This window comes from Gallinula chloropus, assembly GCF_964237585.1.
Source record: "Gallinula chloropus genome assembly, chromosome: 32".
Lineage (NCBI taxonomy): Eukaryota > Metazoa > Chordata > Aves > Gruiformes > Rallidae > Gallinula > Gallinula chloropus.
In genome coordinates this window covers 1,619,302-1,643,460 of record NC_140117.1, presented here as the reverse complement: position 1 = coordinate 1,643,460, position 24,159 = coordinate 1,619,302, and the positions used below count along the sequence as shown (strand labels likewise).

At 54.1% G+C, this 24,159-nt stretch overlaps 1 protein-coding gene across 1 annotated transcript; it reads right to left on the bottom strand.

Annotated features, from left to right (window-relative positions):
• Positions 1-4,888: 4,888 nt before the first annotated feature.
• On the bottom strand, positions 4,889-7,450 carry LOC311202933 (class I histocompatibility antigen, F10 alpha chain-like; the record flags this gene model as incomplete). The annotated part of the gene is made up of 5 exons (XM_084277578.1): positions 4,889-4,974; positions 5,280-5,552; positions 5,629-5,904; positions 6,633-6,896; positions 7,387-7,450. The coding sequence occupies 5 exons, from the start codon at positions 7,448-7,450 to the stop codon at positions 4,889-4,891; spliced, it is 963 nt and encodes a 320-aa protein (XP_084133704.1).
• Between the last annotated feature and the right edge of the window lie 16,709 nt (positions 7,451-24,159).

Here is a 24,159-nt window from a genome sequence, read left to right as displayed (position 1 = left end):
ATTGGTTGATGAGAAGCTCAACCTGACCCATCTGTGTGTGCTGGCAGCTCAGGAAGCCCACTGTATCCTGGGCTGCATCCCCTGCAGCTAGACCAGCGGGTCGAGGTGGGGGATTCTGTCCCTCTGCTCTGCTCTGGGGAGACCCCCTGGCAGCGCTGCATCCAGCTCGGGGTCCCCAGGACAAGAAGGACACACAGAGCTGTTGGAGCGAGCCCTGAGGAGGCCACTAAGATGATCCAAAAGTTGGAGCCCCTCTGCTCTGGATCCAGGCTGGGAGAGCTGGGCTGGCTCAGCCTGGAGAAGAGACTGCTGCTTCTGGAGAGACCTCTGACTTGGGAGACCTCCAGTCCTTCAAGAGGCTCCAGGAATGCTGGAGAGGGGCTGATGACACGGGCAGGGAGGGAGAGGCCCAGGGGAATGGCCTTCAGCTGCAGGAGGGCAGCTGGAGAGGAGCTGGGAGGCAGAAATCCTTCACAGGGAGGGGGCAAGGCCCTGGCACAGGTTCTCAGAGAAGCTGGGGCTGCCCCGTATCCCTGTCAGGGTTCAAGGCCAGGTTGGATGGGGCTTTGGGTACCCTGGGCTAGTGGAGAGTGTCCCACAAACCATGATAACTATTAATGTCTAAAACAGGTCACTAATCCACCCAGAAAATGCACCAAAATGTTTCCCAACCAGGTGTCTTCATCTCCTGGAGGTTTTCCCGAAGAGGTGGTGACACATTAGGAATTGCATTCCTCCCCCCATTGTAGGTCCTCAGCACCCAACGTCCCTCAGACACCTGTTCAGGTGCTTCAAGCATCTCAGCTTGGGCAGGAGGATTCTCTTCTGGCAGGTCTTGCCTGGGGGCTGGGGCTCAGGGACTCTTCTGGGCTCACACTGCCCTCTCCTGACAGTTCAGAGTGGAGACGTCCCCAGAGCTCCTTCAGCTCTGAGACCTCCAGTTACAGAATCACAGAATGCTCTGGATTGGAAGGGACCTTTGAAGGCCATCAAGTCCACATCATGTCGTGTCATGTGTTGTGTCCCATCCCCTGCCCCCAGTGACCATGGACACCTTTCACTACATCATGTTGCTTGGAGCTTCATCAAACCTGACCTTGAATGTCTCCAGGGATGGAGCCTCCACCACCTCTCTGGGGAAGCTGTGCCGGTGTCCCACCACCCTCAGAGGGCAGAACTTCTTCCTCATGTCTCATCTAAACCTGCCCTGCTTTAGTTTAAAACCACCATCCCTCATCCTATCACTCCATGCCCTTGGGAACAGTCCTTCCCAGCTTGCCTGTAGGTCCCTCCAGGGACTGGAAGGAGCTGTGAGGTCTCCCCTGAGCCTTCTCTTCTCTGGACTGAACAGCCCCAACCCTCTCAGCTGCCTTTGCAAGAGAAGTGCTCCAGCCCTCTGATCATCCTTGTGGCCTCCTCTGGACCTGCTCCAAGAGGTCCATGTCCTTCTTGTGCTGAGGGCTCCAGAGCTGGATGCAGCGCTGCAGGTGGGGTCTCACCAGAGCAGAGGGGGAGAATCACCTCTCTCGAGCTGCTGGCCACACTTCTGCTGATGCAGCCAGGATGGGGCTGGCACATCACTGGGTCATGTACCCCAAGTCCTTTTCCACAGGGCTGCTCTATCACATCACCCCCCAGCCTGTATTGGTAGTGAGGTCTGTCCTGACCCAAGTGGAGGACCTTGTTGAACTGCATGGGGTTTGGCTGAGCACATCTCTTCAGCATGTCCAGGTCCCTCTGGATGACATCCCATCTCTCTGATGTGTTGCCCTTCCGCTCAGCTTGGTGTCATCTGCAAACTTGCTGAGGGTGCACTGGATCCCACTGTTGATGTCATTGATGAAGGTATTAAACACCACTGGTCCCAGTACGGGACCCTGTCATGGGTCCAGGAGGGGAATGGGCAAGGTGGAAAGTTGATTCTGGCTGAGTTTTTGGGGCACTTGAGTGGGTGAGAAATACTTTGTGCTCTGGTTCATGTGGCTTTAGAGTTCTGGGTCATAAGCTAAGGGACATGAGTGGTTTGTCAGTTCCCAAACCTGGGGTGGTTGCAGGGATGCCAACATCCTGCTGGGATGGGAGGCTCTGGGGTTTGGGGACCACTGGGCTTGGCCCAGGCATTGGGAACCTGATGGAGGGGAACATCTAGGTTCTACTTTAGAGGCTAGAAAGCCTCTTAGTTTCATAGAATCATCAAAGTTGGAAAAGACCTTCAAGATCATCAAGTCCAACCTTCAGCCCTACACACTTGTAACCTCTAAACCATCCCCTGAGGCACCATATCTACTTGGATTTTGAACAGCCCAAGGGATGATGATTCCACCTCCCTGGGTAGCCTGTTACAAAGCTTCACTGTTCTCTCAGTGAACATCTCTCAGTCTCTCAGGCCCATACTGGATGAAAGGATGGAGTGACATCAAACTGGGAGGAGTGCCTGACATGCCTGGAGGCTGTGCTGCCATCCAGCAAGCTCTGGAAAGGCTGGAGAGCTGGGCAGGGAGTGACCTTACTGAATCCAAGGAGGACAAGTGCAGGGTCCTGCACACAGGGAGTTATACCCCCCCAGCACCAGGACAGTTAGGGGTGACCTGCTGGGCAGCAGCTCTGGGGAAAAGCCCTGGGAGTGCTGGTGGGCACCAAGCTGACCATGACCAGCAACGTGTCCTCGTGGCCTAGAAAGCCAATGACATCCCGGGGGATATCAAGAGAAATCACGGAGGTTCTCCTGCCCCTCTGCTCTATCTTGGGGAGGCTTCATCGGGAATAGTGTGGGCAGTGCTGGGCTCCGCGGGGCAGGAAGGACAGGGAGCTCCTGGAGAGGGAACAACAATGGGCTATGGAGATGCTGAGGGGACCAGAACATCTCTGACAGAGAGAGGCTGAGGGATTTGGGGCTGTTTAGCCCAGAGAAGAGAGGACTGAGGGGGATCTTCTCAATGCTCATAATGCCACTCTACCACTCACCTCCTAAGCAGGACAGGGAAGAGAAAATATATAATGAGAGGCTTATGGGTCGAGATAAGGACAGGGAGAGATCGTTCTGCAATTAGCATCATGGGTAAAACAGACTGAGCACGGGATAAAATGCATCTAATTTATTAACCCAATCAAAACAGAGCAGGGTAATGAGAAATAAAACCAAACCTTAACACCCCTCTCCTCACACTTCCCTTTTCCCCAGGCTCGACTTTATTCATGATTTCTCTCCTTCCTCCTGCTGAGTAGCACAGGGGGATGAGGGGAACAGGGAATGGGGGGTTGTGGTCAGTTCATAATGCGTTGTCTCTGCTGCTTCCTCCACATACTTCCCCTACCCCAGCATGAGGTCCCTCTCACAAGAGACAGTCCTCCTTGAACTTCAATGTGAATCCTTTCCCATGCATCTTCAGCTCTTCACCAGCTGCCCCAGTGTGGGTCACTTCCATGGGGTACAGACCTTCAGCATGAGACTGCTCCAGCCTGGTTCCCCATGGAGTCACAAGTCCCCCAGCAAACCTGCTCTGGTGTGAGACTCTCTCCACGGGCTGCAGGTCCTGCCAGGAGCTTGCTCCAACATGGGCTTTCCACAGCATTGTTCAGGTGTCTCCAACTGCTCCAGCATGGGGTCCTCCACAGGCTGCACATGGGATCTCTGCTCCCCATCATCTTCCATGGGCTGTAGAGGGACAACCTGCCTGGCCATGGTCTTCTCCAGGGGTTGCAAGGGAATCTCTCATCTGGAGCACCTCCTGCCTCTCCTCGTTGACCTTGGTGGCTGCAAAGTTTCTCACACCTTCTCACTCATTTCTCTGGCAGCAAAAAGCTGACACTTGCTGGATTTTTCCTTAAATACATTATCACAGAAGCACTGCCACAGTCACTGATTGGCTTGGTGTTGATCAGCGGTGGGTCTGTCCTTGAGATGGCTGGTATTGGCTCTATCAGACCTGAAGGAAGCTTCTAGGAGCTTCTTGCAGAAGCCACCCCTGTGGTTGCCCCCCAAACTTTGCCTCGCAAATCCGAACCACAGGAAAGCCAGGCTTCAATAGTCACAACAGTGGCTCCAGAAGACAAAAGTCATAAATAATGAAGGTCCCATTTTCCTCCTTCCTCTCAGCTTTTATGGCTGAGCAGACACCACATGGTTTGGAATATCACTTTGGTTTTTGGGGTCAGCTGTCCTGTCCCCTCCCAAGGTCTTGCCCACCCACAGCCTACCAGAAAGGGGGATGCTGGAGAGACAGCCTGGATCCTGGGCCAGCCCCACTCTCCAGCAACCAAATCCCTGGGCTGGTACCAACACCCTGCTCACTCCCAATGCACAGCATGGCCAGGGCTGCTGGGGGAAAATGAACTCCACCTTCAGACCAAACTCAGTCCTAAACATGACACCACACTGGGCTGCTGGGAAGAAACCCAGCTTTAGTCAAGGGAAAACCAGCACAGCCCTTGACTCAAGGCTGCGAGAGCAGACCAGTAACCAGGAGAGGAGGCACAGCTCACCAGAGGGTTGGGACCATTTATTGCTTGTGCACATGCAGAAGAATTCACTTTCAAAATTAAAACAATGCTAAAAATGGGATTCTGCAATTACCAAAGCATGGGAAACAAGGCATTTCCCACAGCCAGCAGAGCCACCAGCGCAGCAGTGTGGGCAGGTGCAGTGTGATCAGCTCCAGCTGCCTCCAGCACCTGGGCATCGGGGAACACATCCAGCTCCCCAACCATCGTGGATCAGTTATGTGGGGATCACTGAAGGGACAGGAGGAAGTGACAGTGTCACCCAGGGGAGCCTCCTTGTCCCCAACCCTCTGCTCTGGGAGTCTGAGTGCTCCCCTCCCCCAGCCTGGGGACTGGTGACAAGGGAAAAAGGGGATGGGGAAACGTTGTGAGCAGCCAGAAACCAGAGTCATGAGACCGCCCCGGCACTGGGCAGTGGCTGGAGCCAGACCCGACCCCAGTACTCACTTGGTGCCTTGCCATAGCCCTTCATCCCTGCAGAGAGAAAGAGGAATCATCATCTGCCGTGCTTCACCATCAGGCTCAGGAGCTCCTCAGAGCGCTGAAGCCCATGCCTACAGCCCCTGCCAGCCCCCTGGGCACTGTCTTCCTCCCACACTCTGGGGATTTACCTGCATTATACTTGCAGATGAGGAATCAAATGATGGCGATGACAACAAAGATACCGAGGGGAAGAAGTATCCCCAGTAACATGGTCGATGAGTTGGACTCTGGCTCTGGGGATGAGAAGGGCGGTGAGGAGGGGAACCCTTCTGTGTGCCCAAGGCCACCAGACTCACCCATTGTAAAGACCCCCGGCTCAGCCAGGCTGGCGTGCTCCACACGGCACCGGTACTTGTCCTGCTCCCCAGGAGGGGCCTTGATGGACACCCAGGTGTAGTAGGTGCCGTCACTGTTGGGCACGATGCTGCCCCGCTGGGTCTCCCGGTCCCTGACCTCACCGTCCTTCAGCCAGCTGATGGTGATGGGCCGTGGGTAGAAGCCGTAAGCGCGGCAGTGCAAGGTCAGGATCCCATAGGCCTCCCTCTTAGACACTCGGACCGTGGGGGGCTCTGGGGAGGGGGTGGCAGTGAGGGCTGGCACACACATCCACACTGGCCCCTCCCCAGGGTCCCCATCTCCCCTCACCTTTCCTCTCCAGCACAGCCTGCCCATAGCTCACGTATTTCCTCAGCCACTCGGTACAGGTGCTCTCCAGGTAGTGCTTCAGGCGCTCAGCGACAGTCCCGTCTGCCTCCCACTTCCTCTTGGTGATTTGTGCTGCTGCATCTGCCGCAGTGAACGTCATCGTGTCCATGTCGAAGGCAATGAAGTCTCTCCCATCATAGGCAATTTGCTGATACCCCCTAATGCTGCCATCCTCCAGGAGGTCACAGCCGTGCATGTGCTGCAGTGTGTGAGCCCCTGAAACACGACCAGAGAGATGGGGCTGAGGGGCTGCTGCAGCCCTGGGCCTTCAGTGGGACAAGGCCCCCGGCAGCACCCCCCCTGTGTGAGCCCCAAGGGAGTTGGGCACTGACACAAGAGCTGCCCCCACCCTGCCCAGGGCCCACAGCATTCAGGACGTCACATACAGCTCTGACACAGACCCTCTCAGCCCAGGGTATGGCTGGGCTGGCACTGAGCCCCACAGATCTCTGGGACAGTAAGGGGATAGGACAGGGTTCTGAAAGTTGTGGGGGCAGGGACAGGAGATGGGATGGGTTGGGAGAGCCCCTCTGGCTTTGGGGTGGGGGCTACAAAGTTCTAAAGGAATGGTGAGGGGCTGGGACATGGGGTGGAAGCCCCTCTGGTTCTGGGAGTCTCCACTGCCACAGGGACGGTGATGGGTGGGATGTGGTGGCCTCTCCTGGGATAGGGTTGTGGGCACTGATGGGGAGGGGGTACCCTGGGTGGGGCACCCAGAAGCCTCCCCAGCTCTGGAACAAGGGATCCCAAGGACTGTAGGGTTGGGACAGGCAGCCATGGCCCCCTCCTGCTGCAGGACAGCTGGGCTGAGAGCCCTCAGAAAATAGCACCAGGCAGGGAAGGGTTGGCACAGAGCAGTAGTGTGGGGAAGGGCACGGTCTTGTGGGAAAGTGGGTCTTGTGAGTCCTCCTGTCCCATGGTGCTGCATCCCAGCCCACACTCACCCCCACTCTGGTTGTAGCGGCTCTGCAGTGTGTCCAGGTTCACTGTGGAAATCTCCTGATTGGTCTGTTCAATCTGGGTCTGCTGGTCCCAGTGCTGCTGGTCCAGGTTGGCCGCCATCCAGTCTGCCCGGGGCACCGCCCGCCCCTTCTCGCTGTCATAGCGCACAATGAGGTTCCTGTCCACGTACCCCACGGACACAAACTGGGGTACTCCTGGGCTGGGCTCTGACACCCCGACGTGGAAGTAGCGCAGGGAGTGGAGCTCTGTGGGGATACAGGGTATGATGAGAGGTGGGGGGGTGGGGATCCAGGTTTAGGCAGTGAGGCTGGTTGGGGGTCCCAGGGTAGGTGGCAGCTTCAGGGGGGATGTGACAGGTGGGGGGATGTTGGTTGCAGTCAGGTGTGTCCAGGAGGGGGTCCTGTTTGCTGGGATGGGAAGACATGGGGTCCCTGGTGTCAATGGCAGGGGGGCCCAGCAGTGCCCTGGAAGGGGGGTCCACAGGGTCAATGAGCAGCAGATCAGGCAAGGTGCAGTGGGAGCCTAGGGATGCAGAGAGGGGGACTGGAGATGCCCTGATCCCAGAGGGGTCCCCGTGGCCCAGGGAAGGTGAACCTGGGGAGGTCCTGGTGCCCCGGGGTGGAGGTGGATCATGAGAGGCCCCACTGCCTGGGGAATGGAGCACCGGCACCCAGGAAAGGGGGTCAGGGGGGTTCTGGCACGCAGGGTGTCATCAGGCTCCCCGCCCGCACTCACCGCACGCTGCCCCGCCGAGGAGCCCCAGCAGCAGCCCCAGACCCAGCGCCCGGCCCGGCCCCATCTCTCCGCTCCGGATCCCCGACCGCAGGAGCCGAACGAGCCCCGCGTCGGGACAGACCTCGGGGCCAGCCCTGCCCCGAGTGCCGCGATTGGCTCCGTTACCACCCGAGCCCCGCGATTGGCTCTGCCACCACCCACCCGCCAACGCATCTGACATCACCGGACACCGGGCAGATCCTGTCTCTGCAGGTTGGCAGAAGCAAAAGTGCCGAAAGCAGCGTGGGGGTCGGGCACAGCCCCTCTGCCCCCAGACCCTCAGCCCGGGACTCCCCAAGGGGCCGCCCAGCCTTAAGCCCCCCCACCCCTCCTCAGGACCCAGACCCCCCCACGGCCCGACTTCGCCTGTGTCCTCCAGCCTGGGGTCACCCCTGCGTCCACAAAATTCTTCACCCCACCCCAGTCCCACTCTCGGCCCCTTCTCCTGGGGCACCCCAAGACCCTCAGACATGCCTGTCCTGGGGGGGTCCCAGCCATCTGGCGCCCTGTGGCTCCCCGAACCCAACTCATCCAGTCTCCTATCCCTGACACCATGACATCCAGGACCCTGTCCCATCCCCTTGCTGTCACAGGGTGCCGTGGGCTGGGTGCCAGCCCAGCCATGCCCTGGGCACAGAGGGTCTGTGTCACAACTTTACATGATGCTCCAAGTGCTGTGGGCCCTGGGCAGGGTGGGGGCAGCTCTTGTGTTGGTGCTCAATTCCCCAGGGCTCACACAGGGCTCACAGAGGTGGTGGAGGCTCCATCCCTCAAGACGTTCAAGATCAGGCTTGATGAAGCTCTGAGCAACTTGATGGAGTGAAAGGTGTCCCTGCTCACTGTAGGCAAGTTGGACTAGATGCCTTTAAAGGCCCCTTCGAATGCTGTGCATGCTGTGATTCCACAACTCGAGGTCTCCCGGCTGCAGGAGCCCTGGGGACGTCTCCACCCCCAAGTGTCAGGAGAGGGCAGTGTGAGCCCAGAAGAGCCACTGAGCCCCAGCTCCCAGGCAGGACCTGCAGATCACCTCCCAGCAGAGCATCCTCCTGCCCGGGCTGGGATGCTTGGAGCACGTGAACAGGTGTCTGGGGGATGTTGGGTGCTGAGGACCTACCAGTGCTGGGGCAGCTGCTGCTCCCATGTGTGAAAACCTGGGGTGCTGGGGAAACAAAGAACACGTGACAGAGACGGGGGACAAAGGACACGCACGGGTAGGGGGGACATGGGGCATACATGGGGATGGGAAGACATGGGTGGGACACAGGGTAATGGGAGGGGCACAGGGGGACATATGAAGACATGGAGGACATGGGAAGGGTATGGGGGACATGGGGGACACAGGAAGAACAGGTGGTTGGGGGGAGATCGTATAGACATGGGGACACTGGAGGGACAGGGGAACATGGGGAAACACAGGGGACATGGGAGAGGATGACAGAGTGATCATCACCAACATCCTGTCTGCTGGGCTTCTTGGTGGCTTCTCTGTGGTGTCAGTGACGGTGACCTCCTGGAGAGCCTTGGGAACACACGGGTGGAGGGAACGATTGAAAAATTAAACCATGAAAACCAAAGTAACCAAGATGAAAGGAAAAGGTGGGAAAAAACCCATTACTAAGAACCAAAATAAAAAGCAAAGAATCAAGATTAAAGATACTCAAAACAATCCAGTAAAGAAGCAAATTTAAAATTCCCAACGGAAAGACAAAAATTGAAAAGAACTAAAATAAAACCCCCAAAGATCTAAAATAAAACTATGAAGCCAAATAATGATTATTTAGAAAAATAGAAAATTGAAATAAGAAATAAAAAGCTAAGAACTAACCTTAAAAGAAAATAAAGAAATAAAATTTTAAAGAGAAAAACATTAAAAGTAAAAACAAAATAAATAATTTTTTTTAAGTGACAATTATAATTGAAACCTGAGAACAAAAGTTTCAAAGCCCAAGTCAGGCACAAAGCTTAAAAGTTTCTTTTCTATAAAAAGCAAAGGAAGGAAAAACTCAGCGCCCTGACATTCCTCCCGCAGTAACCTCCAGCCCTGAGATCTGACCCCCACCATCAGCAGCTGGTCCCCCTCCTCCCAGGCTGCACAGGGTCTGAGGGTTCCCCCTGCCTGACACCCCCAGCTCCTCCCTACCTGCGCCAGCTCCAGCGCAGCCATGGCCAGGGCTCAGCACCCCCCAGCCCTGCGCATCCCCAACTGGCTCAGCGCGGGGCTCCGCGGTACCTCCACGTCTGCTGTGGGTGGGGACGGCTGACCCGAACCCACCCGGCCCCGAGAGTGAGGAAGGATGGGGCGGCCCCCGCCCACTGGGGAGAAAAACACCTTTTCCAACTTTGCCTTTTCCCTCTTTTTCATATTTTCCCTTTGTTTTCCCCCCTTACCTTTATCCCACTTTTCTCCCCTTCCCCCTTTATTTTAGCCTTTCCTCTCCCTTTTTTTTTTTGCACATTTGTTACTTTTACTTTCTCCCTTTCCCTCCTTTATCCTTTCCCTCCTTTATCCCCCCTTTATTTTCTTCCACTCCTTTTCTATTTTCCCATTTCTTCTCCTTTTTTTGGATCTTATTTCCCCTTCCACTTTCTTCCACCCACCCCCTTCATGCCCCTTTTATTCTCCCCTTTTTCTGTCTGCTTTTCACTGTTTTTTTCCTCCATAACAACAATGCCTGAAATTTCCATTTGAAGTTATTTGAGGCTGACAAACCCAATCTGAACTCAAAGTCCACCTCAGGAAGAACTAAATGTTTAAGAAATTATTATTTTAGTGCCTCCACAAAAAGATGTCTCAACCTTCCCAGAAAAAAAAAAAAAAAATCATTTCCTTTGTGGGAAAAACCCCAACAAACCCCAAACCTTAAAAAAAAGGATGGTTTTGTTATGCCTCTGCCCAAAATCAATAAATTCCTCAAAATTGATGAAAACCCCTAATTTTAGGACTGCAGAAGAAAGTTTTCAATTGCTTTGTGCAATCAAAGGGTTAGTTGGGATCTTTGCCCCTGTCAGGATTATCTTGTTACAGGATTAGAGCCACCCACCACAATTGTCACTGATCGGGCAGTAATTACCTCATCTCCTACTATTGGCACCGTGCTGCTTGGAAGGGAAAGGTGGAGAGGGAGGGACATGGAGTGGGGGAGGTGGAGAGAGGGAGGGAGCAGGGTAGTTTCTATAGCCCTTTAATTGGGCGATCACCTTACATCATCCCAGGACATGCCTATTCATTGCAGGTCCAGCCCTGTTCTGTATATTCACTAACGACTTGGAGGAAGGGATGGAGGGGACCCAGATGGAATCTCTTGGAGGAAAGAGATGCCCTGTCTCCTGCTGTGCAGGGCAGATCCTGGCCCCAGGGTGGTGAAACCTGCCCAGCACTGAGCTCTGTCCCTGATGCTCTGGCTCCTCCTGTTCTTGAGGATGTCATGACCTTGGGTCTCAACATGGCTCATCTCAAGCTTGTCCTGCCCAAGGATGGGAGAAGTGTGAGAAAGGAAAGAGCACAGCAGAACCTCCACAACACCCCTCAGGGATTTACTTTTTGGTGCTGTGTGCTGGGCCAGGAGGGGTTCATGGATGGAAGGCACTGCTGAGAGGCAGAGGTGAAGTGGGAGATGGCAGGTGATTCATGGTTGGGGTGGCCAGGGACTCAGTGAAGAGGAAGGGGTATATGGCCTGAAGGAGGAATCTGGGGGTGGGGCACCGTGTACAGCAGTTTGTGTCTCTCACCTCTCCTTGCAGTCCCCTGTCCCTGTTCCTAGTCCCCAGCAGATTCTGTGTCTGTCTGGACTGCCCATGGGGGCTGGTGATTTTCACTGATCCTGACAAGTGGCGTCAGTATCTTCCCTTTGCCCACCAGCCTCATTCAATGGAGAGGTCATCCACCCGTGGCTTTGGCTGGAGACAGAGGGAACTGAGCTGTTCCTCATGGACAGCACCTCTGCACCTCCTTCCACCCCTCTGCAGCCTCACAGAGCTGGTGCCCTTCTACAGACACTGCCTGTGCTCCTCTCCTCAGTGCCGCAGAAGCAGATGTCCCTCTCGTCCCAGCCCCAACCCATCCTGGCCAGGCAGAGCAGGTCAGGCTTCAGTAAGGTTTGCAGGTGAATATGGTGTCTGGCTGTGGAGATTCCTGGGGGGTTTGTCCTGATTCCTGGCTGCCGCTGAAGGGGATTTGCAGCGGGGTTGGAGTAGGAGCCTGGGAGCAGCTCGCTGCAGGGTGAACACAGGGCAGGGGGTGGAAGGCCAGCAGCACTCACAACTCAGGCATCCCCTTGTCTTGGTTCTGGAGAGCCCCAAATCTGCCAGCACCCTGTGTCCCCAGGACACACCTCCTCTGTCCACATCCTTCCACACCATGTAGTCCTGTTGGGATCAAGCCTGAGGTGTGTTTCCCTCCTGCCCCCTCTGAGCTGGACACTCAGTGCAGGCGGTAGCAGCTCGTGGCTGGTTTAGGGACTGGGCTCTGTGCACAAAAGCCCCTTTGTAATAGAGCGGCTTTAGGGGCAGCAGAAGAGAAAACTCCTGAGCAGGGGAAGAACATCCCAACCTGGGACTCTTGGGAAGTGATATTTAGCACTATTGATCACTGTGACTGGTGCTCAGGGCCCAGTGTGTCAGCAGAGCCACATTGCTGGGATCAGGTAAGAGGGGGATGGGGTGGGTTCAGTTGGGATGGGGTGGTGTGGGATAGATTTGGATGGGATGGAATTTGGGTAGGTTTGAATGGGATGTGATAGGGTGGGATGTGATGGGAAGGTGCTGTGAGCAGGGTTCAGGGGTGACTGAGCCCTTCAGGCCATGGGAATGGGTGGGAGATGCTCACAAAGGGGCTGGAGCTACGGGAAGCAAGAACAAAGTTGAACACAGGCACCCGAGTGCTCGGAGCCAGTGTTGATGCTCAGACCAGCTCGCCATGCTGCTGCTGCTGGTATGTAATTAACAAACAGAGGATATTTGGGGGTGTGATCCCCCAACTGCACCAATTTTGTGTGTTTGCTGGCCCTTTTTCTCCCTCCCAGCCCCCTTCTGCCTTTCCTGGACACCCCTGGGGCTGGGTCCTATCAACCCAACAGGTCAATGGGGCTCACCCTGGTCCTGCTGCCCAGGTCTGGGAATGGCACCCTGGAGCCCCCTGGCATCCCAGGCCCCCTGGCACCCCATCTGTTGGGGATGGGCTGCCCCTGTGTGGGGCTGGGTGGTTGGGGACAGCTGGGGAAGCATTCTGAGGTCCGCAAGGGAAGAGAGCAGAGGGACAGGGCATGGCTGGCATGTCCCATCCATGTGTGATAATTTACTCAGCAGTCAGAGTCTAATGTAACTGTTAAGCAGATACTCTTCATTGCAGTGCTGGGCAGCACTGGAGATCGCTCCACCACGAGTGCCCCAACGAATTAATGAGATGCTAGAGAAGTTATGTTACAAAATCATGCATATTCAATACAACTTACAAGAGCTAATCTACATAAACATTAAACATCATTTATATACATCAGAGCTTTTGTTGCATGTGTAATAGTTCTTTCTGGTGGGATTTAGGGGTCCTCAGGTGGCCAAGGGATGAAGAAAACACTTTTCCTCAGGTGTTTGCTGATTGACCCTCTTTTATTACTCTTTTGATATCAATGACTTGACTCCTTGTGATCCAAGAAGCGGTTTGATAATCAGGTGGTTAAATGTTAATAGGCTTAATGGGTAGATTGCATAGTTGATCAGTGAGTACAATGTCCTCATCTCTCTACATGACTAAAACCAATCATACTTGATGAGTTTACACAATATGCTCATTTATCTACATGACTAGAACAAATTATCAGTTTGGCCTTTAAGGAATTCCCAGTCCTTTTCATTGGTCTCCTTCATTCCTTCATTCCCTGCTTTTCATTTCCCTCTGTGAATTCTTTCACAGCCTACAATATTCTGTCCTTTGCTAATGTCCTTTTACAATATTTGCCACTGATTATGCCGTGTTTCAGTTTGTTTCTTTTCCATTCTTCATAACTGCCCACAGAATGTTTGCAGTGCCAAAAGGCACACTGAATTAGAATACAAGTTAGGGGTATAAATATCCCCAGTCCTATCAAAAGGACAAACAATTTCTGAAGCCAATTTAAATCAGGAAGCCAGGAGGTAAGTTTGGCCCATATTTCTTCAAATCCAAAAGTAGCACCATCTTGGGCTACTTCATGTAATATATGGGGGTTTTCCCAGGTTACCTGTAAATCCATCTCAACTCGTTCTTCTTGATTAACAGATGTACAACAGCCAGTGTTGATGATTGTGCACACTCCTCCTCGAGGGGTCAATAACAGATCTAGAGCCATTTGGTTTTGCATAACTGCTTTGGATAAGCTGTTTCTATTTGCAAAGCCTGTATTGCACCTATGGTCAGAGTTTCAATGTTTTCTATGGCAGCTGAAATGTTTATCATTATCTTTTCTATTCCCTTACTCCTAACCAAGGAAGAAACCATCTAGCCAGACTATGGAATCTGGTAGGCCTTATTGCTATGGCACTGGGGGTTCTTCTTGTCCATTTTAGGAAAGTTCTGACCCACATACCCGTCCCTTCTCAACTGTTGGTTATAGTACTATATGGAATCATGGCCCCTACTGTGCAGGTTCCTATCCATCAGGGGGAAGGGCCTTTCTTGCTTCCTTTCCACACAACCAGTGCCCTCCCTGTCCCCTAGGCATATTCCAATATCCAAATTGCTTTTTCCTGTACACATACATTGACCAGCTGCAGTTTGGGCAATGACCTATGGAAATATAACCCTCTGATTGTGTCTTATTGATAGTTCTACACTTTATTTCAGCCAAATTTGGATTTTCTACCTCTAAAACTTGGAGGTGAGTATTATTTTTGTCAGTACATAGTGGATTAATCCACAAAGTATTCCAATTTTTCTTGAACTGTATAGGGACTCCTATAAGGGGCCATCCTGTGCCATCCTCTTCTAGAAGGTGTGTGCAAACCCAACAATTAATTTTGTTTAAAGTCTGTGAAAGATTTTGCTTTAGGATTGCATGTAAATTTAGGTCCTCTGCTCACCCAGTGTGACTGCAAAGCACAAGCATAATTGAGGATGAAATCATCTTCATTTGGTGCCCTCTTAGCTCAGGAGTAGCGTATCCACACAGGCTGTCCTTCAACCTTGATGGCCATCAAGAAGCATCCACAGCCTATCTTGTCCAAATCTCCCACACTCCCCACCAGCTCATGGCTTCATTTCCCTTCCTTCTCCTCCTTTTCTGTGTCCTGGGACTGATGGGCTCCTGCCTTTTCCTCCAGAACAGACCAATGTCCAGAGACCCCCAAACCCCCTCAGATGGACCCAGTGGCCCTGGCTCAGGGGGACAATTCACCAGGGTCTGGTCAGGGTTTGCTCACTGCATCAGTGACAGTGGCCATGCACAAGGACATCATGCATTTCTATGATGGGAAACACCCCATGAGGTGCCAAACCTCGCCCAGTGCTGTTTCCCAGCACAGGCTGCTGGGAGAGGCACAGTTCCAGGAAAAGCCACCTCCAGCACGCGCCAGCCAGGCGGGGACAGGGAGGATGTTGCTTTCACTTTGCTGTGTTGTCCCCAGGTCCTGCTTACAGCTGTGTTTTCTGACTCTGGATACAGAACTCCTGCTCATTGCCTGGGGGTGGAGCCTCAAGTCCCACCCACAGACGGTAAATCTGCACCTCAAACTGGGTAAAGGTGTGCTTTACTGGGCAGCCTGCTGCATCTGGCAGTTCGTGTCCATCCAGTGAGCATCTTCTCCTTCTGCAGGGGTTTTAGAATATTTTCTGCCATTCACAGTAACGGATTTGCAATAACTCCTGGAGAGGGGCAGTGGGGCAGAGCAGGGGCTGCAACAGAGAGACGTTCCATCATCAAGTTGCTTGTGAAGGGGTTTGGGGATTGAAGAGCCTCTTTGGGCCAGGTGCAACCGTTCTTCACCAGCCTCTCCTGGGTGGCTATAAACCTCTTCACCCTCCTCTGCCTCTCTTCCCCTCCCTCCTCTCCAGTGTGGATGAAGATGCAGCTCCCAGTGAACCTCAGGGACTTCCTGAGGTATTGGGTGACTCTCCACATGCTCCGGCTGGGATCAGGTAGGGATCCTGCAGGGCTGGTGGGGCTTTCACTGGTTCCTGGTGGCAGATGTGGGGCAGGGAGCTGCTGTGGGGTGGGGGAAGCCATCTCCAGAGTTCAGTCCTGTGTGGATTTTACTTTCCATTGGGCTATTTAAGCCTTACATCCCTCGCCTTGGGTATCCCTTAAGTCCTGTCCTGTAGTGCTCCCTTCAAACAGTTCTTGCTCTCACCAGGGCTGGCTGGGGTGGTGGTCGTTTTCTGGAGCAGGGTCCTGCTGCTGGGAAAACTTCTCCTTTGAGTTCTCCCAGGACAGCTCCAGTTTCACCAGAGTCTCTGGATCGCTGGAGGGCAAAGCAACTCCTGTGGCATGGAGCGTGCCCTGCTCATGCCAAGCTCAGCCCTGGCCTGCAGTACCCGAAATTAACATAGGTGCCATCTCCATGTCTCTGTGTCTTTTTCCATGGCCAAGCTGACTTTAGTGTGGCAGGACCAGGCCACCCTCTCCGTGTCACCGTGGGGCAGGATGTCGTGCTGCGATGTCAGTTGTCCCCAGCCATGGACGCTCGGAGCTGGGACATCAGGTGGATCCGGAAACAGGTCTCTGAAACGGTGCACCACTTCCGAAATGGGGAGGACTTCTCCAGGGAGCAGATGGAGGAATATGTTGGGAGGACAGAGCTGGCCAGAGATGGTCTCTCCAGTGGAAACCTGGACTTGCGAATCTCTGGGCTGAGACCCTCTGATGATGGTCAGTACGTCTGCATGGTGACAGATGGTTTCTCCTCTAGAGAGGCTACAGTGGATCTGGAGGTGGCAGGTTCGTTGCTGATGTGCTTTTTCTGGGGGGTGGTTCCAGTGTCCCTGGGCTTGTGTGTCCCTCCCAGACCTCTGTCCTGTCCCCCTGTGCTGCGGGAGTCTTTGTACTTTGTCTGGAAGCCTTGGGGCTTCTTGAACAGACAGGTCTGTGCAGAAAAAGCCTTGAGGTGCTGAAGTACAGAAGCTCAGTCTTGCTCTGCCAGGATGTTTGGGGGGAGATCTGGGGCTGTTGGGATCAATGCTCTGCAATTCCTGTACAAGTTGGTGTGTGACCTGTGATGGTTCTGCTATGGGATGCAGTCCTGGCATTTGAGCTGAGCTCATCCTTACTTGACCCTAACCACAGGCTCTTCCCCAGCCACAGGCTCTGTCCCTCAGCTCTCTCTGGAGGATTACGAGGGCGGAGGCATCCGGATGGTGTGTCGATCGGCTGGATGGTACCCGCAACCGGAGATGCTGTGGAAGGATTGTGATGGAAAACGTCTCCCATCGGTCTCCCAGCAATATTTCTCTGATGCAAGTGGCCTGTTTCACATTGAAGAGCTCATTGTGGTGACAGGGACTGGAGATGGGAAATGGTCCTGTGTGGTCAGGAACAGCCGCCTGGCCCAGGAGCAGGAGACGTCCCTGCGCATCTCCGGTGAGACGGCTGCAGCCAGCCCCTGCAGCACTGGAGCAGGGCAGGGGTTGGCTGCCTTGCTTGGAGCAGCTTTGGTCTGGGCTTGGGGTGCGGTGTGGGGGTGTGGGGCACAGGAAGGGTGCACACCTTCCAATCAGTTGATGGGCGTGACAAAACCTGAGGCCCCGTCTGCTTCAGGGTAGTGTTGGTATTTCCAGGAGGAGAGAGAACTCTGTCCCCATGAGTCCAGGGATCCTGGGACAAGGGCTGGGAGGTGTGGGGCGGGGGGTCTCTTGGTCCTTCTCCCCACAAACAGGAGTATAAGTGAGTCCCCTTTCCTATGGATCTGTTTGTTTCTCAGCTCCCTTTTTCCGCGATGCCCGTCCCTGGATGGCTGCTCTGGGTGTGCTCCTTGTGTTCTTGGTTGGGTTCATTTGCCTCAGTGTTTATCTCTGGAGAAGGAAAGGTACGTTTGTGTCAGAAGGACATTTTGCCTTCATCAAAAAGCTCTTTCTGCAAAGGACAGAGGGGGATGGGGACACACCCTCATTGAATGAAAATCTGTCTTGTGATCAAAATTGGCTTCTTTGCTTTTGCTTTCCACAAGAATTGCATGCAAGAGTGATGGGTGAGTGTCCATGAGCTCCAGCACGGCATGGGGTCCTTTCCCATGGTCTTTATGCTTAGCCCTTTCCCTCCTTGCCAATCATCTCCCTCCCTATGTCTGGGAATGCCCAAGGCAATGTTTCTGTGAGGGTGGGCAGCTCCGGTAGACCAGCATGAGGATGGACCCTCTCACCTGCCCAGAGCTGCTGGAGACAGGCTCTGGGATGTGACTAGTTCTCCTCTCTCCTTGTATCCTGGGAACAGGTTTTTCTTCCCCACAGCCCAGGTAACTGGATACTTGGTTGCTCCTCTGGGATGCTCTCCTTCCTTTCCTTGTGTGCAAGGCACATCTGGGCTGGCCAGTATGCAGGACTGGCCGTGCCTGGGTGTGTTTGGTGACTCCCACTCTCCAGACTGTGACACTAGCCTGTTTCCCCACTGTATTCTTGCCTGTTCCACCCCTTGTGAGCTCCATCGGGGGGGCCAAGAGAAGACATCTCCCCTCTGACACCCCAGGCACTGCACAGAGCCAGGCTCTGCCACCCTGTCCTGTTCTTCCACACTGGGGCCACAGCCCCACCATGGTGTGTTGTCACAGGACCAAGTTCAGCCGCTGCTGTGCTGGTGCTGGTCCTGGGATGAGATCCTGTCAGTGGACAGGAGAAGTGCAAGAAAGGGAAAGAGCATGGCAGAACCTGCCAGACACCCCTCAGAGATTTACTTTCTGACCAGGAGGGTTCATGGAGGGGGGTGCTGCTGGGAGGTGGAGGTGAAGGGCAATTTGGGAGGTGATTCTGGGTGGGTTGTGGGGGTAGTCAGGGACTCTGAGAGGAAGATGGGGGATATTGCCCTGAGGCCTGAAGGAGAGATCTGGGGGTGTGACTGTGCTTCAGGAAGTTTAGTTCTGTCACCTCTCCTCCCATGTATCTCTGGTGCCCATCTGGACCCCATTCTGGGTCTGTCTGGACTGCCAGCGGGGGCTGGAGACCTTCACTGATGCTGACAGGGGGGGTCGAGATCATCACTTTCCCAACATCCTGTTCAATGGAGAGATCATCTGCCTCTGTTTTTTGTTGCAGACATAGGGACCAGAGATTTGACTCAGGGACAGCATTTCCTGACCATCTTTCGGGCCCATCAGCAGCCCCGCAGAGCCCCTGCCCTTGTGTAGACACTGACCACACTCCTCTCCTCAGTGCCACAGGAGCAGATGTCCCTCTCAGCCCTGCTCCAACCCACCCTGCCCAAGCAGAGCAAGATGGACTTCAACAAAGTTTTCCTTGTGCACATGAAGTCCGGCTGTAAGAGTTCCTGGAGAACTTGTTCTGATTCCCGGCTGCCACTGAAGGGGATTTGCAGTGAGCTTGGAGCAGTGGTTGGAGCAGGAGCCTGGGGGCAGCTCCCTGCAGGGTGAGCATGGGGCAGGGGTTGGGAGGCTGGGCGCACACACAACTCAGGCCTCCCCTTGTCTTGGTTCTGGGAATCCCCCAACTCTGCCAGCAGCCTGTGTCCCCATGTAGCAGTTTTGAGTAGCTGGGAGAGAAGAGAGGGCTGCAGAAAATTATTGCTGTGAGGAGCAGCTAGAGCTCTCTGCCGGCTCTGGAGACTGAATATCAGCCAACTCAAGGCCAGAGTAGCTGCTGACCAGGGGAGCCAATCGGCGATGGTGACAGCACCTCTGGGAACCACATTTAGGAGGAAAAACCCGCAAGCAGCTGCATTTTGCCCCCAGAGAAGGGAGTGAGAAGATGTAACAAGCTGTGCAGACACCAAGGCTGGTGAGGGGTGGGGAGTAGGCACCCCAGGTCCTGGAGAGAAAGATGCCCCTACAGCCCGTGGAGAAACCCATGGTGGAGCGGGTGTCCCCCCACAGTCCATGGAAAAGGCAGAGACCCCACCTGCAGCCCATGGAGAGGCCCCACACTGGATGAAGCAGGGGGAGACAGACAGGAGATGCTGTGACCTCACTGGAACAAGCCCCTGCCAGAACTTCCAACCGATGGAGAGCGACAGAGACACAGAGATGAGCAAGAGAGAGATTTGTGCTGGAACAGGTTTACTGGGGAGAGGCTGGTGACCCTGTGGAGGACTGGGACTGAGAGACACTGTGATTTATGACTGCACCCATAGCAGTGACCCACACTGGGGCAGCTGGGGAAGAGCTGAAGCCCTGTGGGAAAGGACTCACGTTGGAGAAATTCATGGAGGACTCTCTGCCATGGGTGGGACCCCACGGTGCAGCAGAAGGAGGGTGAGGAATGAATGCCCCTCCCTCAGCCAAGAAGGAAACAGACTTGCAAGGAACAGACCAAACCTCCATTCCCCCAGTCCCTGCCCCTCCCTGTGCCACGATGTGGGGGAAGAAGGGAGCAAAATCCTGACTAAAGTCTGCTAAGAATGGAGGAGGGGGGAGAGGTGCTTTAAGATTTGATCACACTTCTCATTATCCAACTCCAGTTTCTCTCAGTGTGTAGATTAATAAATTAGAGAGTTTTCTATCCTTCACTTTGTGTTGAGTCTGTTTTACCCATGTCGTTGATTATGGGATGATCTCTCCCTGTCCTTATCTCCACTCCTGAGCCTCAATATCTATTTTCTCCCTTGTCCAACTGAAAAGGGGAGTGATAGGCTGACTTTGGTGGGCGTCTGGCCTCCAGCCAGAGCCAAACCACCACAGTAACAGAGAGAGAGGATGGCCAGGGATGCCTCCTCCCCACTTAACTGACTTTGAGTTTTTTTATGGCCCTTTTTCTGCCTCCTAACCCACTTTCTGCCCTTCCTGGACACCCCTGGGGCTGGGGCTGGTCTCCATGACAGCCCTGGGGTCATAGAATCATAGAATGCTTTGTGTTGGAAGGGACCTCACAGCCATGGGCAGAGACACCCATCACTAGATCAGGTTACCCAAAACCTCATCCAGCCTGGTCTTAAACACTTCCACAGATGGGCCTTCCACAACCTCTTTGGGAAAGTTGTGCTAGGGCCTCACCACCCTCAGAGTAAGGAATTTCTGCCTAATATCTAATCTAAACCTGCCCTCTTCCAGCTTAAAGCCCTCGCCCCTTGTCCTATCACTACACTCCCTTGTGAACAGCCCCTCTCCCACTTTCCTCTAGGATCCCTTGAAGTATTGGTAGGCTGTAATGAGGTGTCCCCAGAGCCTTTTCTTCTCCAGGCTGAACAAGGAGAGGCTCTCTAGCCCCTTGATGATCTTTGTGGCTCTCCTCTGGCCTCGCTCCAACAGCTCCATGTCTTTCCTGTACTGGGGCTCCCTGAGCTGGATGCAGGACTCCAGGTGGGGTCTCACGAGAGGAGAGTAGAGGGGCAGAATCACCTCCCTTGACCTGCCGGCCACAGTGTTCTTGACCCAGCCCAGGACACGGGTGGCCTTCTGAGCTGCCAGCACACTGACACTGAGCTGCTGACCACAGCAATTTGAGTGCAGTCATTTATCCAGCCATGCACAGTCCATCCATCGAACCCACGTCTCTCCAAGTTAAAGACCAGGATGTTGTGCTGGGCAGTGTCCAATGCCTTGTAGAAGTCCAGGAAGACAAAGACATGTCTGTCTCTCTTCACTTCTCCACCATCTCTGTTACTCCATCATAGAAGGCCACCAGATTTGTCAGGCACAAACTGCCCTTAGTAAAGCCATGTTGGCTGTCCCCAGTCACCTCCTCATTCTCCATGTTCCTGAGCATAGTTTCCAGGAGAATCTGCTTCATGATCTTGCCAGGCACAGAGGTGAGACTGACCAGCCTGCAGTTTCCTGTAGGTCAGAGGGGCTTGCCTTGGTCTGGGTATGGCACCATAGAGCCCCCATACCCACACCCAGCTATGGATACAGGACCCAAGGCCTTCTGCTGGGAACAAGCTGCCCCTGCATGGGGATGGGCTGTTGGGGACACGTCCTGCCCAGGGATCTGAGGTACCTGAGGGAACAGGGCACAGTTGGCATGTCCCAACTCTTGAAGCCCCCAGCCCTACCTTGTCCTCTTGTCCCATCTTCCACAAAAGGTCACCACTTAATTTCCCTTCCTTCTCCTCTTTTTATTCCTGGGACTGATGGGCTCCTGCCTTTTCCTCCAGAACAGACCAATGTCCTGAGACACCCCACACCCTCTCAGATGGTCCCAGTGGCCCTGGCTCAGGTGGAAAATCAGTGACAATGATCATACACAAGGACATCAGGCCTTTCTGTGATGGGGAACACCTCCTGAGGTGCCAAACCTCACCCAGTGCTGTTTCCCAGCACAGGCAGCTGGGAGAGGCACAGTTCCAGGAAAAGCCACCTCCAGCACATGCCAACCAGGCGGGGATGGGTTGGACGTTGCTTTCAATTTGCTGTGTTGTCCCCAGGTCCTGCTTGCAGCTGTATTTTCTGACCCTGGACTTCGGTAGGAGGATACAGAACTTCAGCTCATTGCCTGGGGGTGGAGCCTCAAGTCCCACCCACAGACAGTAAATCTGCACCTCACACTGGGCAAAGGTGCAACTGCTTTACTGGGCAGCCTGCTGCATCTGGCAGCTCGTGTCCATCCAGTGAGCGACTTTTTCTGCAGGAGATTTAGAATATTTCCTGTCATTTAGAGTCAGTAACAGATTTGCAGCAACTCCTGGAGAGGGGCAGTGGGGCAGAGCAGGGGCTGCAGAGGGGAGCTGTGTGTGGTCCCATCGTGCTGGCGAGAGCCCCTCCCCCTCTGCAGACACTGCCCACACTCCTCTCCTCAGTGCTGCAGGAGCAGACGTCCCTCTCAGCCCTGCCCCAGGAAAGACTGGAGGAAAGCCAACATTGCTCCAGTCTTTCACAAGGGCCAGGAGGAGGATGAAGGAAACTGCAGGCCAGTCAGTCTCACCTCCATCCCTGGAAAGGTGATGGAACAGCTTCTTCTGGGTCATCAATAAGCATGTGGAGGAAACAAAGGTTATCAGGAATGGTCAGCATGGACTCACCAACGACTGGAACTCCTGGAGAGAGTCCAGTGGAGGGTACACAGATGATGAGGGGACTGGAGCATCTCTCACATGAGGAAAGGCTGATGGAGCTGGGGCTGTTTAATCTGGAGAAAAACCGAGAGAGGCTCTGACCAATGCTCATCAGTATCTAAAGGTGGGCTTCCATGAACGAGGGAGGGACACCATCCATATTCTCCTGTCATCCTCCGTGCAATGGACAGTTGGTGCCTTGATGTCCACCACAGCCAGTTTGCTGGCACTCATCACTGTACTTCCACACCAACATCCGCTGTACAGACTCTGCATGCTGGGTGTTATCCTGATCTTTGGGGGCCTGAGGCCTGAGTATTTTCTGGGTCACTGCAGACAGCCATGAATGCCCTCAGGTACCAGGTACATTCCACGCTGGTGGACTACTTCCCTTGCTGGGTTACCCGATCGTCCTTGAGAGGAGACTTTGCCTTCACACTCAATTAGAGTTTGCAGGAAGCTGCCCCTCTTCCAGTCCATCAATCTCTGAGTCCCCAGCAATGGATGACAGGTGCTGGGCTTCCCTGCCTTCTAGTTCCTCCCACTTAGCCCCACCATGCCAGCACAGGACCCACCAGGGAACAGATGTCTCCACCTGCCTGATGGACAAAAGAGTTACCTGCATCTCACAGCCCTGTCAGGGATGGGACCAGGTTATTTCTGCCTCTGCTCCCTCTCAGGACAAGATTCCACCGTGTAGACATCCACCATGTCTCCTCACCTGCGAAAGTAATGATGATAGTTCAGAGTTGAGTCCCTTTAGTCAGTGACTGTCTGTGTCGCCTCAACCCAGGAGGTGTTTGGCTCAACACCTCTCCATGTGGTCTCAGAGGAGGAGACTTCTTCTCAATGCCTGTCTGCATGGCCTGAGGGCAGGAGATGCTCTCAATGTTCCTCTGTGGGGGCTGAGGGTGGGGAATATTCTCAGTGCCCACCTACATGGTTTCAGACCAATAAACCCTCTCTACCTGTCTGCATGGACTCAGTGCTCACCACCTCCACAGGGAGAGGGATGACCAGCCAGTTCCCAAAGAAACACTGTGTTTGGGTCAGCTGCCTTGTTGCGCCCGGTCTCAACATCACACTCTGCCACCACTGTTGGGATCCATCACGGTGTTGTGAATGCAGTCTTTATGGGCTGTAGTTCGTGGCAGAAACACAGTGGTGAAGATGAGTGGACAAAGTAAACGATGACCAGCATCCCTGAAGACCACTTAAAGACTGTAGCACGCATGTGGGAAAGGGTGGAAACCAATCATAGTAAATTCTGATAGAAGTAATGACTCTGTTAATCATTTCTAGAGAAAGGCCATGAATATCTGTGTACAACCTCGATATAAGCTGTGCAACTGACTCGTTCAGAGCACAGGAGGAGCGATTCCCTGTGCACCCAGTGCTGCAGTAAATACCTGCTTCATAGCACCAAGGGGAGTGAGTTTTGATTGCAGCTTTTCATGGCATCAGTTTTGCACTTGCAGCCCTGGGGCAGTAGTCGTCCTTGGTTCTGCACAGATGGTGGCAGAGGGGCACCTCAGTGACCCTTAATAGACACTCACCTACTGCAGGTGTTTCTTCTTACGGTACCTGCTGTGTGCTGCTGCTCCAGGTTCTCCTTGCA